The sequence below is a fragment of the Rana temporaria genome, chromosome 2 (assembly GCF_905171775.1).
Source record: "Rana temporaria chromosome 2, aRanTem1.1, whole genome shotgun sequence".
NCBI classification, from domain to species: domain Eukaryota; kingdom Metazoa; phylum Chordata; class Amphibia; order Anura; family Ranidae; genus Rana; species Rana temporaria.
The window spans coordinates 81,987,052-82,000,202 of record NC_053490.1 but is presented as its reverse complement, the minus strand read 5'-3'; the positions used below and the strand labels follow the sequence as shown (position 1 = coordinate 82,000,202).

At 47.4% G+C, this 13,151-nt stretch overlaps 1 protein-coding gene across 1 annotated transcript in view; it reads left to right on the top strand.

Moving 5' to 3' along the window:
- The window catches only part of TEX26 (testis expressed 26), a 77,008-nt gene that overhangs the window by 48,755 nt on the left and 15,102 nt on the right, over nt 1-13,151 (top strand). The window contains exon 5 of the mRNA XM_040340458.1: nt 11,416-11,572. Within this exon, the coding sequence (XP_040196392.1) occupies nt 11,416-11,572 (157 nt within the window). The remainder of the gene's footprint in view (nt 1-11,415; nt 11,573-13,151) is intronic.

Here is a 13,151-nt window from a genome sequence, read left to right as displayed (position 1 = left end):
GGAGTAAAAGCAGGAGTAGCAGCCGTTTGGCCATTTACTAAAGAAATACGCTGCTAGTGCAGTGTATTTCCCTAGTTACTAATGTGCTCCGTGCGCCCAGGAGAGGGTGCATTGTGCACCAGTACAGACCTGGCGCACGGCACATTAAACTATAAATTGCGGGGGTTTGGGCGGGAGTTTATTAAGGGGGGAGGTGGGGGGATGCAGGGGAAGTGAAGTGACATGTGTTTTGAAGTGTTTGGCGGGCCGAATTGAAAGGGAAAGTGTTTTTTGAAAACAGATCCCCGTACGCTTGCACAGTGCGCCTGAACCTCGGGAGGTTCATTTGCATACTGGGCATGCGCAGAGAGAAAAGTCAGGGATTCCCGTGCGCCCTGTCAGTACGCCGTGAAAATCTTGGTAAATACCAAGCGGCGTACCCGTGAATGCGCTGCGTGACGCGGCGCACGGGAATCTCCGAGCTGTTTTCAGCCCTGAAGGGGAACTCGGCGCCAAATTTCAAACTTGAAATCGGCGCGGGTCCCCCTTCAGGGCTACATTAGGCTCTTAGGCTTGGTCCGGAACGTGAGGGGTTAAACCCGCGCCGATTCGGCGCGGGGGTCCCCCCCAGATCCAAACCAAGCCCTCATCCCAAGCATGCAGTCTGGCCCGGACAGGAATGGGGGAGGGGACGAGCGAGCGGCCCCCCCCCCCTCCTGAGCCGTACCAGACCGCATGCCCTCAACATGGGGGAGTGTGTGCTGTGGGGGAGGGGGGCACTGCCCCCCACCCCAAAGCACTCTTGCCCCCATGTCGATAGGGACAAGAGCCTCTTCCCGACAACCCTTGCCATTGGTTGTCGGGGTATGCGGGCGGGGCTAATCGGAATCTGTGAGCTCCCTTTAATAAGGGGGCCCCCAGATGCCGGCCCCCCACCCTATGTGAATGAGTATGGGGTACATCGTACCTCTACCCATTCACATGGGGGAAATGTAAAGTAAAAAAAAAACACCACACAGAATAAAATATTTTATTAATCTGCTCCGGAGCCCCCCCTTTCTTCTTTAGCTCTCTTACAAGGGGGGGTTTCTTCTCTCCCGATCTTCCGCCGGGACCCTGGGCTTCGGTGATTGCTGCCGGGGGAGGGCGCCATCCCTCGGTCCTCTCCGGAGCCTTCCGCCGGATGCCCCCACCCCATTTAAGCTCTTTTTCATTAGGGAGGGGCATCCGGACTTCGGGGTCTTCTGCCGGGGGATGGCGCCTATCCCCCGGTCTTTCCGGTGCCTTCCGCCAGGGTTCCGGTCTTCCTGGTCTTCTGCCGGGGGTGCGCCAACTCCCCGGTCTTTTCTCTTCTGTCTTCTCTGCTCCCTCTTCTGCCTGGCTCCCCCGCGGAGCCAGGGCTTTCTTCCGTCTTCTTTATTCTCCCTTCCTTCTTCTGCCTGTCTCCTCCGCGGAGCACAGGGCTTGTCTCCGCTGTCTTCTCCCTTCTCTTCCATTGGATGTTGACACGACGAGGTCCGGCGCTGGAATGCCGTCTGAGCAGTGGGCATGGACTTATATAGGGCAATGCCACCATGTGACCTCAACCCATGTGACATCACATTCCCATCATGCCCAGGGAATGTGATGTCACATGGGTTGAGGTCACATGGTGGCATTACCCTATATAAGTCCATGCCCGCCGCTGACACGGCATGTCAGCGCGGAACCTCGTCGTGTCAACATCGAATGGAAGAGAAGGAAGAAGACAGCGGAGACAAGCCCTGGGCTCCCGGAGGAGACAGGCAGAAGAAGGAAGAGAGAAGAAAGAAGACGGAAGAAAGCCCTGGCTCCGCGGGGGAGCCAGGCAGAAGAGGGAGCAGAGAAGACAGAAGAGAAAAGACCGGGGAGTTGGCGCACCCCCGGCAGAAGACCAGGAAGACCGGAACCCTGGCGGAAGGCACCGGAAAGACCGGGGGATAGGCGCCATCCCCCGGCAGAAGACCCCGAAGTCCGGATGCCCCTCCCTAATGAAAAAGAGCTTAAATGGGGTGGGGGCATCCGGCGGAAGGCTCCGGAGAGGACCGAGGGATGGGGCCCTCCCCCGGCAGAAATCACCGAAGCCCAGGGTCCCGGCGGAAGATCGGGAGAGAAGAAACCCCCCCTTCTAAGAGAGCTAAAGAAGAAAGGGGGGGCTCCGGAGCAGATTAATAAAATATTTTATTCTGTGTGGTGTTTTTTTTTTACTTTACATTTCCCCCATGTGAATGGGTAGAGGTACGATGTACCCCATACTCATTCACATAGGGTGGGGGGCCGGAATCTGGGGACCCCTTTATTAAAGGGGTCTCTCAGATTCTGATAAGCTCTCCGCCCGCATACCCCGACAACCAACGGCCAGGGTTGTCGGGAAGAGGCTCTTGTCCCTATCGACATGGGGGCAAGAGTGCTTTGGGGTGGGGGGGCAGTGCCCCCCTCCCCCACAGCACACACTCCCCCATGTTGAGGGCATGTGGTCTGGTATGGCTCAGGAGGGAGGGGGGCGCTCGCTCGTCCCCACCCCCATTCCTGTCTGACCAGACTGCGTGCCTGGGATAAGGGCTTGGTTTGGATCTTGGGGGGGGGGGCCCACGCTATTTTTTTGGGCCCCGGTTTAACCCCTTATGTTCCAGACCAAGCCTAAGAGCCTGGTATGCACCTGGAGGGAACCCACCTTATTTTTTTTGGGGGGGTCTGGAGTTCCCCTTCATGAACAGCGATCTGTCATTTACACATGTCAGTCCCATCCCCCCCCCCTACAGTTAGAACACACCCAGGGAACATATTTAACCCCTCCCTCGCACCTAGTGTTAACCCCTTCCCTGCCAGTGGCATTTTTTGAGTAAGCAATGCATTTTTTACAGCACTGATCGCTAGAAAAATGCCAATGGTTCCAAAAAAGTGTTCGATGTGTCCGCCATAATGTCGCAGTACCGATAAAAATCGCTGATCGCCCCAATAACTAGTTAAAACAACAAAAAAAATAAATTTGTAGACGCTATACCTTTTGCAAAAACCAAACACTAAACGCTATTTGCGATTTTTTGGAACCAAAAAGATGTAGAATACGTATCGGCCTAAACTGAGGGGTTTTTTAGTTTTTTGAATATATATTTTTGGGGATATTTATTATAGCAAAAAGTAAAAATAATTTTTACATATGTGGGCGGGACTTACGCAAGTCCCGCCCACATATATAAACATCGTTCAAACCACACATGTGAGGTATTGACGCGTGCGTTAGAGCGAGAGCAATACTTTTACCACTAGACTTTCTTTGTAACTATAAACTGGTAACCTGGAAAAAAAAATAAAAGGTCGCCTATGGGGATATTCACGGAATTCATTTTGGCCCCATTGCAGGAGTGTTTCCAATAGTAAAGCGTGACATGTAAGGTATCTATTTACTCAGTGTAACATCATCTTTCACATTATCCCCAAAAATTGGGCTCACTTTTGTGTTTTGTTAATTTTTAACCACTTGAGCCCGGACCATATTTCTGGTCAATGACCGGGCAAGTTTTTGTGATTCGGCGCGGCGTCGCTTTAACTGACAATTGCGCAGTCGTGCGACGTGGCTCCCAAACAAAATTGGCAACCTTTTTTTTCACACAAATAGATTATTAAATGTGCGTGTTTACTTCTGTCTTTAACACCTCCCCTTCAGGCTGGAAAGCATCAGATCAGGGGAAACAAAAAAAAAAAGCTCTCATTCCATTGCAGCTTGGTTCCTACATGTGTGATGAACTGAGCATGCTCAAACACTTAGAAAAAAAATATCCTTTCTTTTTAAAAGGTGAAAAACACTCATTGGATGCTCATAGAGCGTGGTTTGGGTTAATTGCAGGTGTGCCCAATTACAAGCTCACCCAAACTAGAGACTGCAATTTGTTCATGTGATTTCAATTGCTTCATTACTAGCACTGTTATAAAAAGCTTGGATCGATCAGTCCTCAGCTGCCCTCAGAAGGGGCAGGCTGGCAGAAATGCTGTTGCTAAACACAAATGTGGTTTGTTGCATGGGTTTTGTTTTATTTTGCCAATGGTTTTGGTTTATTTTTAAATAATGTTCACTTTGATGTATTTGTCTATGTGGCCTTATTTTATGAAAAATGTGTAAAGCTATGGTTAATTAGAATTTTGAAATGTATTTTTGTTTGTTTGTCTTTTTTTGCTTTCCTTGTTTTGTTGACCAATAAAAATTACTTTAAAATTGTTAAGTTTGTCTTTTGTTACTTTTTCATGCTACATATGTTGACAGCTGCAGCTGAACTAGGTTTGGGCCTAACAAATTATGTGTGATTTTTGTCTAAGCTTCTTTCCTGGTGTGTAATCATGAAATGTTTGCCATGTTTATTCTCCCTGACTTTAAAGACAAAAACTGGTAAGTATTTTATTTATTCTGCAGTGGTCCTCAGCCCTCAAGTACCCCCGACAGGACATGTTTTGGGGATTTCTCTTATCAAGAATTGCTGTCCAGACTATTTTAAAGCACATGTGCAAGATGAAGGAAAACCTGCAAACATGGCCTGTGGGGGGGGGGGGGGTTTGCTATTGGTGGACAGGCTTGACGTGCTGATTTACAGCACTGTGCTTAAATCTAGCGCAAGGCAATCCTATTCAAATTGTGGGTGTTTGAGGGAAGCCAAGTGAGTGTTAGAACCCCTGCTTTGTGTTTTTTTATTTTTGTGTTGAGCTTTGTGTCCCTTTTCTTAAAATTGGCTTCACTTCCTGTCACACAGCTGAACAGGAAGTGAGGTTAAAACCCTACCAGTGTCATTTCTTGGGGACACCGGTCAATCTAACTAGTGTCCCCATTAAGCAAATTGCACTCCAGCACTGCTGTGTACACCCCAAATCATGGGTCTTCAAACTACGGCCCTCCAGTTGTTCAGGAACTACAATTCCCATCATGCCTAGTCATGTCTGTGAATGTCAGTGCATTACAAGGCCTCATGGGATGTGTAGTTCTACAACAGCTGGAGGGCCGTAGTTTGAGGATCCCTGCCCCAAATGATTATTTAGTTTGGGGTTTAGTAAAGGCAAAGCCACTCTGCAGTACAAGCATAGTTGCTGAAAATCTGAGAGGAAGCACTGATGGTTTTAACATCCAATCCTGTAGAAGCAAAGTTGTTTTGTTTTCTTCCTTGCTTTGCACTTGTAGGAGTGGATTTGCCTTTAGTAAATGGACCCCAAAGTCCAAGATCCCTAATAATTTGGGGTGTACACAGCAAAATGCTAGAGTGCAATTTACATAATGGGAAACTATTTAGATTGATCTGTGTCCACAAGAAAATATATTAGTAAGGTTTTACCCTCACTTCCTGTTTGGCTATGTGACAGGAAGTGAATGAATTAGAAAGGGTGAAGACACCTCACAAATGTTGTCACTATCAGGGGTGCAGACATCCCCAAAAAAATGAGCAGATAATACTTATTTGCAAATTAATAATTTTTTAGTTAACATTGGGTGGGGTGCTCTAACACACACATTCCTACATATTAGCAACGCTCTATCCTGGCCTATTGGCATGGTTATATTTTCTTAGGGCTCTCAATAAAACTCTATGAAATTTGTGCTTAAACTAGAACTATAATCAACAAGTTTTATTTTCTTTCATTTTGGATAGAGTGAGGGAGGGTTATAGGCCCTGTCAGTTTATTTTGTATTATCTGTGTCCAATTGGGGAGATTTGCCTTCACTTCCTGCCCCATAGCCAAACAGGAAGTGAGAGAAAAACTATGCAAATTAACCACTTCCCGCCCAGCCTATGGCCGATTTACGTCCGGGAAGTGGTTACACAATCCTGACAGGACGTCCTGCAGGATTTCATGCCGCACGCGCCTGTGGGGGCACGCAGCGCGGCGATCGGTGATGCGGGGTGTCAGTCTGACACCCTGCATCTCCGATCTCGGTAAAGAGTCTCTCACGGAGACGGAGACTCTTTACCACGTGATCAGCCGTGTCCAATCACGGCTGATCACGATGTAAACAGGAAGAGCCATCGATGGCTCTTCCTCACTCGCGTCTTACAGACGCGAGTATAGGAGAGCCGATCGGCGGCTCTCCTGACAGGGGGCGTTCGCGCTGATTGTTTATCAGCGCAGCCCCCCCTCGGATCACCACACTGGACCACCAGGGATGCCCACCCTGGACCACCAGGGTGTGCAAAAACAAAAAAAATATAGAACAAAAAAACAAAAAGCATTAAAAAATAAGAAAAAAGATGCCAATCAGTGCCCACAAATGGGCACTGACTGGGAAAATCAGTGCCACCCCACAGTGCCCATCCATGCACAGTGCCCACCTATCAGTGCCCACCTGTGCCACCCATAAGTATCCATCAGTGCCACCCATAAGTGCCGCCCATAAGTATCCATCAGTGCCACCCATAAGTGCCGCCCATCTGTGCCGCCCATGAGTGCCCATCAGTGCCGCCTATGAGTGCCCATCAGTGCCGCATAGCAGCGCCGCCAATCAATGCCACCTCATCTGTGCCGTCAGTACTACCTCATCGATGTCCATCAGTGCCATCTCATCGGGGCCCATCAGTGCCGCCATATCAGTGCCCGTAATTGAAAGAGAAAAACTTATTTACAAAAAAATTAACCTAAAAAAAGAAAAAGGTTTTTTTGTTTCAAAATTTGCAGTCTTTTTTTAGTTGTTGCGCAAAAAAAAAACGCAGAGGTGATCAAATAACAACAAAAGAAAGCTCTATTTGTGGGGAAAAAAGGACGCCAATTTTGTTTGGGTACAGTGTTGTATGACCGCGCAATTGCCATTCAAAGTGCGACAGTGTTGAAAGCTGAAAATTGGCTTGGGCGGGAAGGTGCGTAAGTGCCTGGTATGGAAGTGGTTAAGGGAATCCAGTGCCCCCCCCAGAACTAGTGTGTGGGTCCCCTGAAAATTACTGGGCGGGGTTATACAAAAACAGGGTGTGACCTTGACAGGAAGGGGTGGGTCATTTTTCTATTAGGAGGTGCAGATATGTAGTCAGGCCTAGGGCAGAACCAAACCTTAATATACTACTGCATATTAGGGCTTATTTAGACCGGAACCGATTTACAGCGTGTTTTTATATTGTGGGAGGAAACCCACGCAGGCACAGGGAGAACATGCAAACTCCATGCAGATGCTGTCACGGGCGGGATTCGAACCAACGACTCTTTTGCTGCTAGGTCAAAGTGCTATACACTACACCACTGTGGTGAACGAACATGATTGCAGCTGAAAGCATGAGATCTTTTTTTTTTTTTTTCAATACCATGCTTTCCAGCCTTATTGACCCCGCCTCTCTCCATAAAGAGGACCTGTCACACACTAGTCCTATTACAAGGGATGTTTACATTCCTTGTAATAGGAAGAAAACTGATCATTTTTTTTTTATTTTTTTATTTCAGTGTAAAACATTATAAAACTAAATAAAAATAAATAAGAAAACCCCAAAAAAATTTTTTAAAGCGCCCCGTCGCGACGAGCTCGCGCACAGAAGCAAACGCATACGCGAGTAGCGCCCGCATATGAAAACAGTATTCAAACCACACAAGTGAGGTATCGCCGCGATCGTTAGAGTGAGAGCAATAATTCTAGCCCTAGACCTACTCTGCAACTCAAAAAATGCAACCTGTAGAATTTTTTAAACGTCGCCTATCGAGTTTTTTAAAGGGTAAAAGTTTGACGCCATGCCACGAGCGGGCGCAATTTTTAAGCGTGACATGTTGGGTATCATTTTACTCGGCGTAACATTATCTTTCACAATATAGAAAAAAATTGGGCAAAATGTATTGTTGTCTTATTTTTTAATTCAAAAAAGTGATTTTTATCCAAAAAAAGTGCGCTTGTAAGACCGCTGCGCAAATACGGTGTGACAAAAAGTATTGCAATGACTGCCATTTTATTCCCTAGGATGTCTGCTAAAAAAAAATATATAATGTTTGGGGGTTCTGATTAATTTTCTAGCCAAAAAATTGTGATTTTCACATGAAGGAGAGAAGTGCCAGAATTAACCCGGTGGGCAAGTGGTTAAAGTACTCATGGCTATAAAGAATAGAGTCATTGCTCATTAAAAAAAAAAAAAAAAAAAAGGGGGTCCCTCCAAATTAAATTACCAGGCCCTTCAGGCCTGGAATGGATATTAAGGGGAACCCCGCCGTAAAAACCCCAAAAAAAAAATACGTGCGGTTCCCGGCAAATATCCATTCCAGACCCTTCAGGTCTGGTGTGGATTTTAAGGGGAACTCCACCCCAAATTGAAAAAAAAAATGGCGTGGAGTCCCCCTAAAAATCCACACCAGACCCTTATCCGAGCACGTTGACCTGGCCGGCCGCAGAAAAGAGGGGGGGACAGAGTGCGGCCCCCCCCCTCTCCTGAACCGCACCAGGCCACATGCCCTCAACATGGGGAGGATGTCCCCATGTTGATGGGGACAAGGGTCTCATCCCCACAACCCTTGCCCGGTGGTTGTGGGGGTATGCGGGCGGGAGGTTTATCAGAATCTGGAAGACCCCTTTAACAAAGGGGACCCCCAGATCCTGACCCCCCCCCTGTGTGAAATGGTAATGGGGTACATTGTACCTCTACCATTTCACCCCAAAAAAAATGTCAAAGTGATAAAAATGACAGTAGCCGGTTTTTGACAAATCTTTTAATAAAGTCTTCTTTTCTTCTTTCCTTCGGGGTTCTTCCGCTGCTTCTATCTTCTCGTCCACATCTTGCCCGACGTCTTCTTCTATCTTCTCCGTCCGTCCTTCCGCCTTCTGGTCCCGCATCTTGCCCGTTGTCTTCTCCGTCCGCCTCCTCGTCCGCATCTTGGGTCTTCTGCGGTCTTCTTCTCGGTCCGCCACCTTCTCGTCCCCTGCGTTTGAATTGTAATTGGCCGCCGTTTTCCCGCTCCTGGGACCCGCCCCCCTCTGACGCCACAAGTAAACTCCTTAGAAGGTCATGTGCGTCAGAGGGGGGCGGGGTCGCAGAGCGTCACACAGCGGGGGAATTCAATTTCAATCGCGCCGCCCGGAGAAGAAGTTCCCGCCGTGTCACACTCATGTGACCCCGCCCCCCTCTGACGCACATGACCTTCTAAGGAGTTTACTTGTGGCGTCAGAGGGGGGGCGGGTCCCAGGAGCGGGAAAACGGCGGCCAATTACAATTCAAACGCAGGGGACGAGAAGGCGGCGGACCGAGAAGAAGACCGCAGAAGACCCAAGATGCGGACGAGGAGGCGGACGGAGAAGACAACGGGCAAGATGCGGGACCAGAAGGCGGAAGGACGGACGGAGAAGATAGAAGAAGACGTCGGGCAAGATGTGGACGAGAAGACCCGAGAAAGAAGCAGCGGAAGAACCCCGAAGGAAAGAAGAAAAGAAGACTTTATTAAAAGATTTGTCAAAAACCGGCTACTGTCATTTTTATCACTTTGACATTTTTTTTGGGGTGAAATGGTAGAGGTACAATGTACCCCATTACCATTTCACACAGGGGGGGGGTCAGGATCTGGGGGTCCCCTTTGTTAAAGGGGTCTTCCAGATTCTGATAAACCTCCCGCCCGCATACCCCCACAACCACCGGGCAAGGGTTGTGGGGATGAGACCCTTGTCCCCATCAACATGGGGACATCCTCCCCATGTTGAGGGCATGTGGCCTGGTGCGGTTCAGGAGAGGGGGGGGGGCCGCACTCTGTCCCCCCCTCTTTTCTGCGGCCGGCCAGGTCAACGTGCTCGGATAAGGGTCTGGTGTGGATTTTTAGGGGGACTCCACGCCATTTTTTTTTTCAATTTGGGGTGGAGTTCCCCTTAAAATCCACACCAGACCTGAAGGGTCTGGAATGGATATTTGCCGGGAACCGCACGTCTTTTTTTTTTTTGGTTTTTACGGCGGGGTTCCCCTTAATATCCATTCCAGACCTGAAGGGTCTGGTAATTTAATTTGGGGGAACCCCTACACATTTTTTTGTTTGTTTTATGAATGAATCCCTTTAGAATTGTCAGAGCCGACAATTCATTATAGCCGCGTGTGAATTTTTAAATGACTTTTTTCCTTCTGAATGTCACTTTGTGCAGGGGGAGTTCTAAGTGCGGGAAAAATGCGCTATTTCACATGCTGACATTACACCCCCCCTAGGTACGAAATTTAAAGGAATATTTCACTTTTATTGTTTCACTTTAAGAATTATTAATTTCACTGCTCCCGAAAAAACGGCCGTTTTAAAAAATAAAAAAAGCATTGATACATGTTCCCTGGGGCAGGACTGAGGTCCCCAAACACTTTTTAGGACAAAACTTGCAGATTAGCCTTTAAAATGAACACTTTTGATTTCTCCCATAGACTTCTATAGGGAGTTCGGCGCGGCTTTACATATTAGTTTCAATGCGCCGGCTGCTACGCTGGTTCATGCGCCTGATTAAGCCTCCACCCGGAGTACTAATTAATGCATGAACCAGCGCAGCGCACATAGCTTAGTAAATCAGGCCCCTTGTGTTTTTATATGTCATGAATGTTTTACAAGTGGCTTCTGATATTGTAATCTTATCTCTAGGGTTGAGTATATGGATGATGTATCACTGAACTCCGATTCTAAGGATAAAAAACACAGAATTATTTATCAGGGAAGGTTCACACTAGCTGCGGTGCAAATTCACTGCAAATTCCCACCGCATCGAAATCGTAACCTGTTCATGCAAACTGATTGCGGAGTGTATGTTAAGTTAACGACGCAGTGCGATTTGCAGAATCGGATCTCATGGGTGTGAACAAAAAAAGGCCCTGCACCAGTTTGGTCTGAATGCGATATGCACAGACATTGCATGTGATCTGCACAGCAATGCAGTGCGAATCAATGTGTGAACCGACCCTCAAGCGGTTGTATACCCTTGGAATTTTTGCAGTGCGAATCACATGCGATGTCTGGCATTGCACTAGTGTGAACCGACCCTCAAGCGGTTGTATACCCTCGGAATTTTTTTTCTTTACCCCTGTAAGGCAGAAGGCATAATGAGCTAGTATGCACCCTATACTAGCTCATTATGAAATACTTACCTTAGAACGAGGCGTCAGTAACTCACCTGGTCCACGCCGAGGTAGCTGACATGTTGCCTCAGCGTGTCTTCTGGGTATCGCGGCTCCAGCGCTGTGAGTGTCTGGAGCCGCAATGTCGTCACTCCTGCGCATGGGCGCAGGAGACTTCTTTCCGGCAAGGTCCGCCGTCTGCCAGGCTTTTAGCTGAGAATCCCCTGTGCGCATGCGCTGCTGCAGTCAGCAGCTCATTGTGAGGGGATATTTTTTTTACCTACAGGTAAGCCTTATTGTAGGCTTACCTGTAGGTAAAGGTTAAAAAAATGACTATACAACCACTTTAAAGACAATGTACAATGTTAAACCTTATAGCTATTTTCAATCTTTAGTAAATCCTTTTTATCTTCAGACTTTTGCAGCTTGGCGGTTACCTCATCAGGAGAAAAAGATTTCAGAAGACAGTCGCTCAGCTTGGATTAAGCCGCCATCTATTGCAGAGGTGCAGAGAGTAATGACATCCCAGTATCTCTCTACATACAAAGGGGACTATCTTGGGATACCACAAGGTATGATTCTGAGTAGGAGCCTCCCAATGCACAGGAACATATATTGAGGCTCGGTATTGCAGGAAGATGCCATTGTGGTTGCATCTTAATAGTGCCACCCTGCATCCAGTGCCAGAGAACGACCATTGCATTTTTATTATAGAGTTGTGTTTCCAGTAGGCATGTGTCCCCAATTCTAGTTCTTGGGTTCTTTCAGGTGCCTTATAGAATTTTCTAAATGCTGTGTTTATCATCTTATGCTAAGTCTGCCACCTACGCAAAATAATCGTTAGACCCTTCTTGTACTAAATGCGCATACGCAAGATCTGCCATATGGCATCTGTGGGCAGAACAGCTTTGTTGGAAAAGGAGCCCAACTAAAACTATCTTTGTACTGGAATCATAGGAGACAAAGGGGTGTGGGGTAAATGGAGCTCACATTACTATCAGTTTACTTACAGCTATACACATTTTTCAACTAGACGGTTACTAGTCTACTACAGTTCTGTTACTTGTTGTAGATCTGTACCCGTACTCAAAGTACTACTATACTACTATACATGTATCTTGTTCACAATAGAACCAGATTTTTGGCTTTGTTTAGTTCAGCCGGTTCTGTCAGTTAGGACCCGTGACCCAGTATGAGTTATAAAAATCCATGAGAAATACTGAATTATCATTAAAGCGTTTGTTACCCCAACACTTCATATTCCTGATATGTCCCTGCTGTACCATGTACTTGTGGAAGAAAGCATCCTGTTCTCTTTTAGGCAGATTCAGTGCGAGTTACGCCGGCGTATCAGTAGATACGCCGTCGTAACTCTGAATCTACGCCGGCGTTAATTTAAGCGTATTCTGGAAACCAGATGCACTTAAATTAGGCTAAGATACGAGCAACGTAAGTCTCCTACGCCATCGTATCTTAAAGTGTAATTTTTAGGCTGGCCGCTAGGTGGCGCTTCCGTTGAGTTCGGCGTAGAATATGTAAATGACTAGATACGCCGATTCACGAACGTACGTGCGCCCGTCGTAGTAAAGATACGCCGTTTCCGTAAGAGATACGCCGCGTAAAGATAAAACTGCCCCTAGTTGGCCTAGTCAATGTTAAGTATGGGCGTCGTTCCCACGTCGAAATTTGAAAATTGTACGTCCTTTGCGTAAGTCGTCCGTGAATAGGGCTGGACGTAAATTACGTTCACGTCAAAACCAATACGTCCTTGCGGCGTACTTTGGAGCAATGCACACTGGGATATGTACACGGATGGCGCATTCGTAAAAAACGTTAATCACGTCGGGTCACGAGTAATTAACATAAAACGCGCCCCCCCATCCTCATTTGCATTTACGCTACGCCGCCGTAAGTTAGGAGGCAAGTACTTTGTGAATACAGTACTTGCCTCTCTGACTTAAGGCGGCGTAGCATAAATACGATACGCTACGCCGCCTTAAAGTTGCGGCGGCGTCTCTGAATCTAGGTATTTGTATTGTTTCCTTTGTGTGAAATCCCTGGTGTTTCTGCCAGTCCCTCTGCTTTCCTATTAACAACTGACCGCACCCAGCAGGAGAGCACAGCGTGGTCAGTTCTCTAGCTATGCTGGGA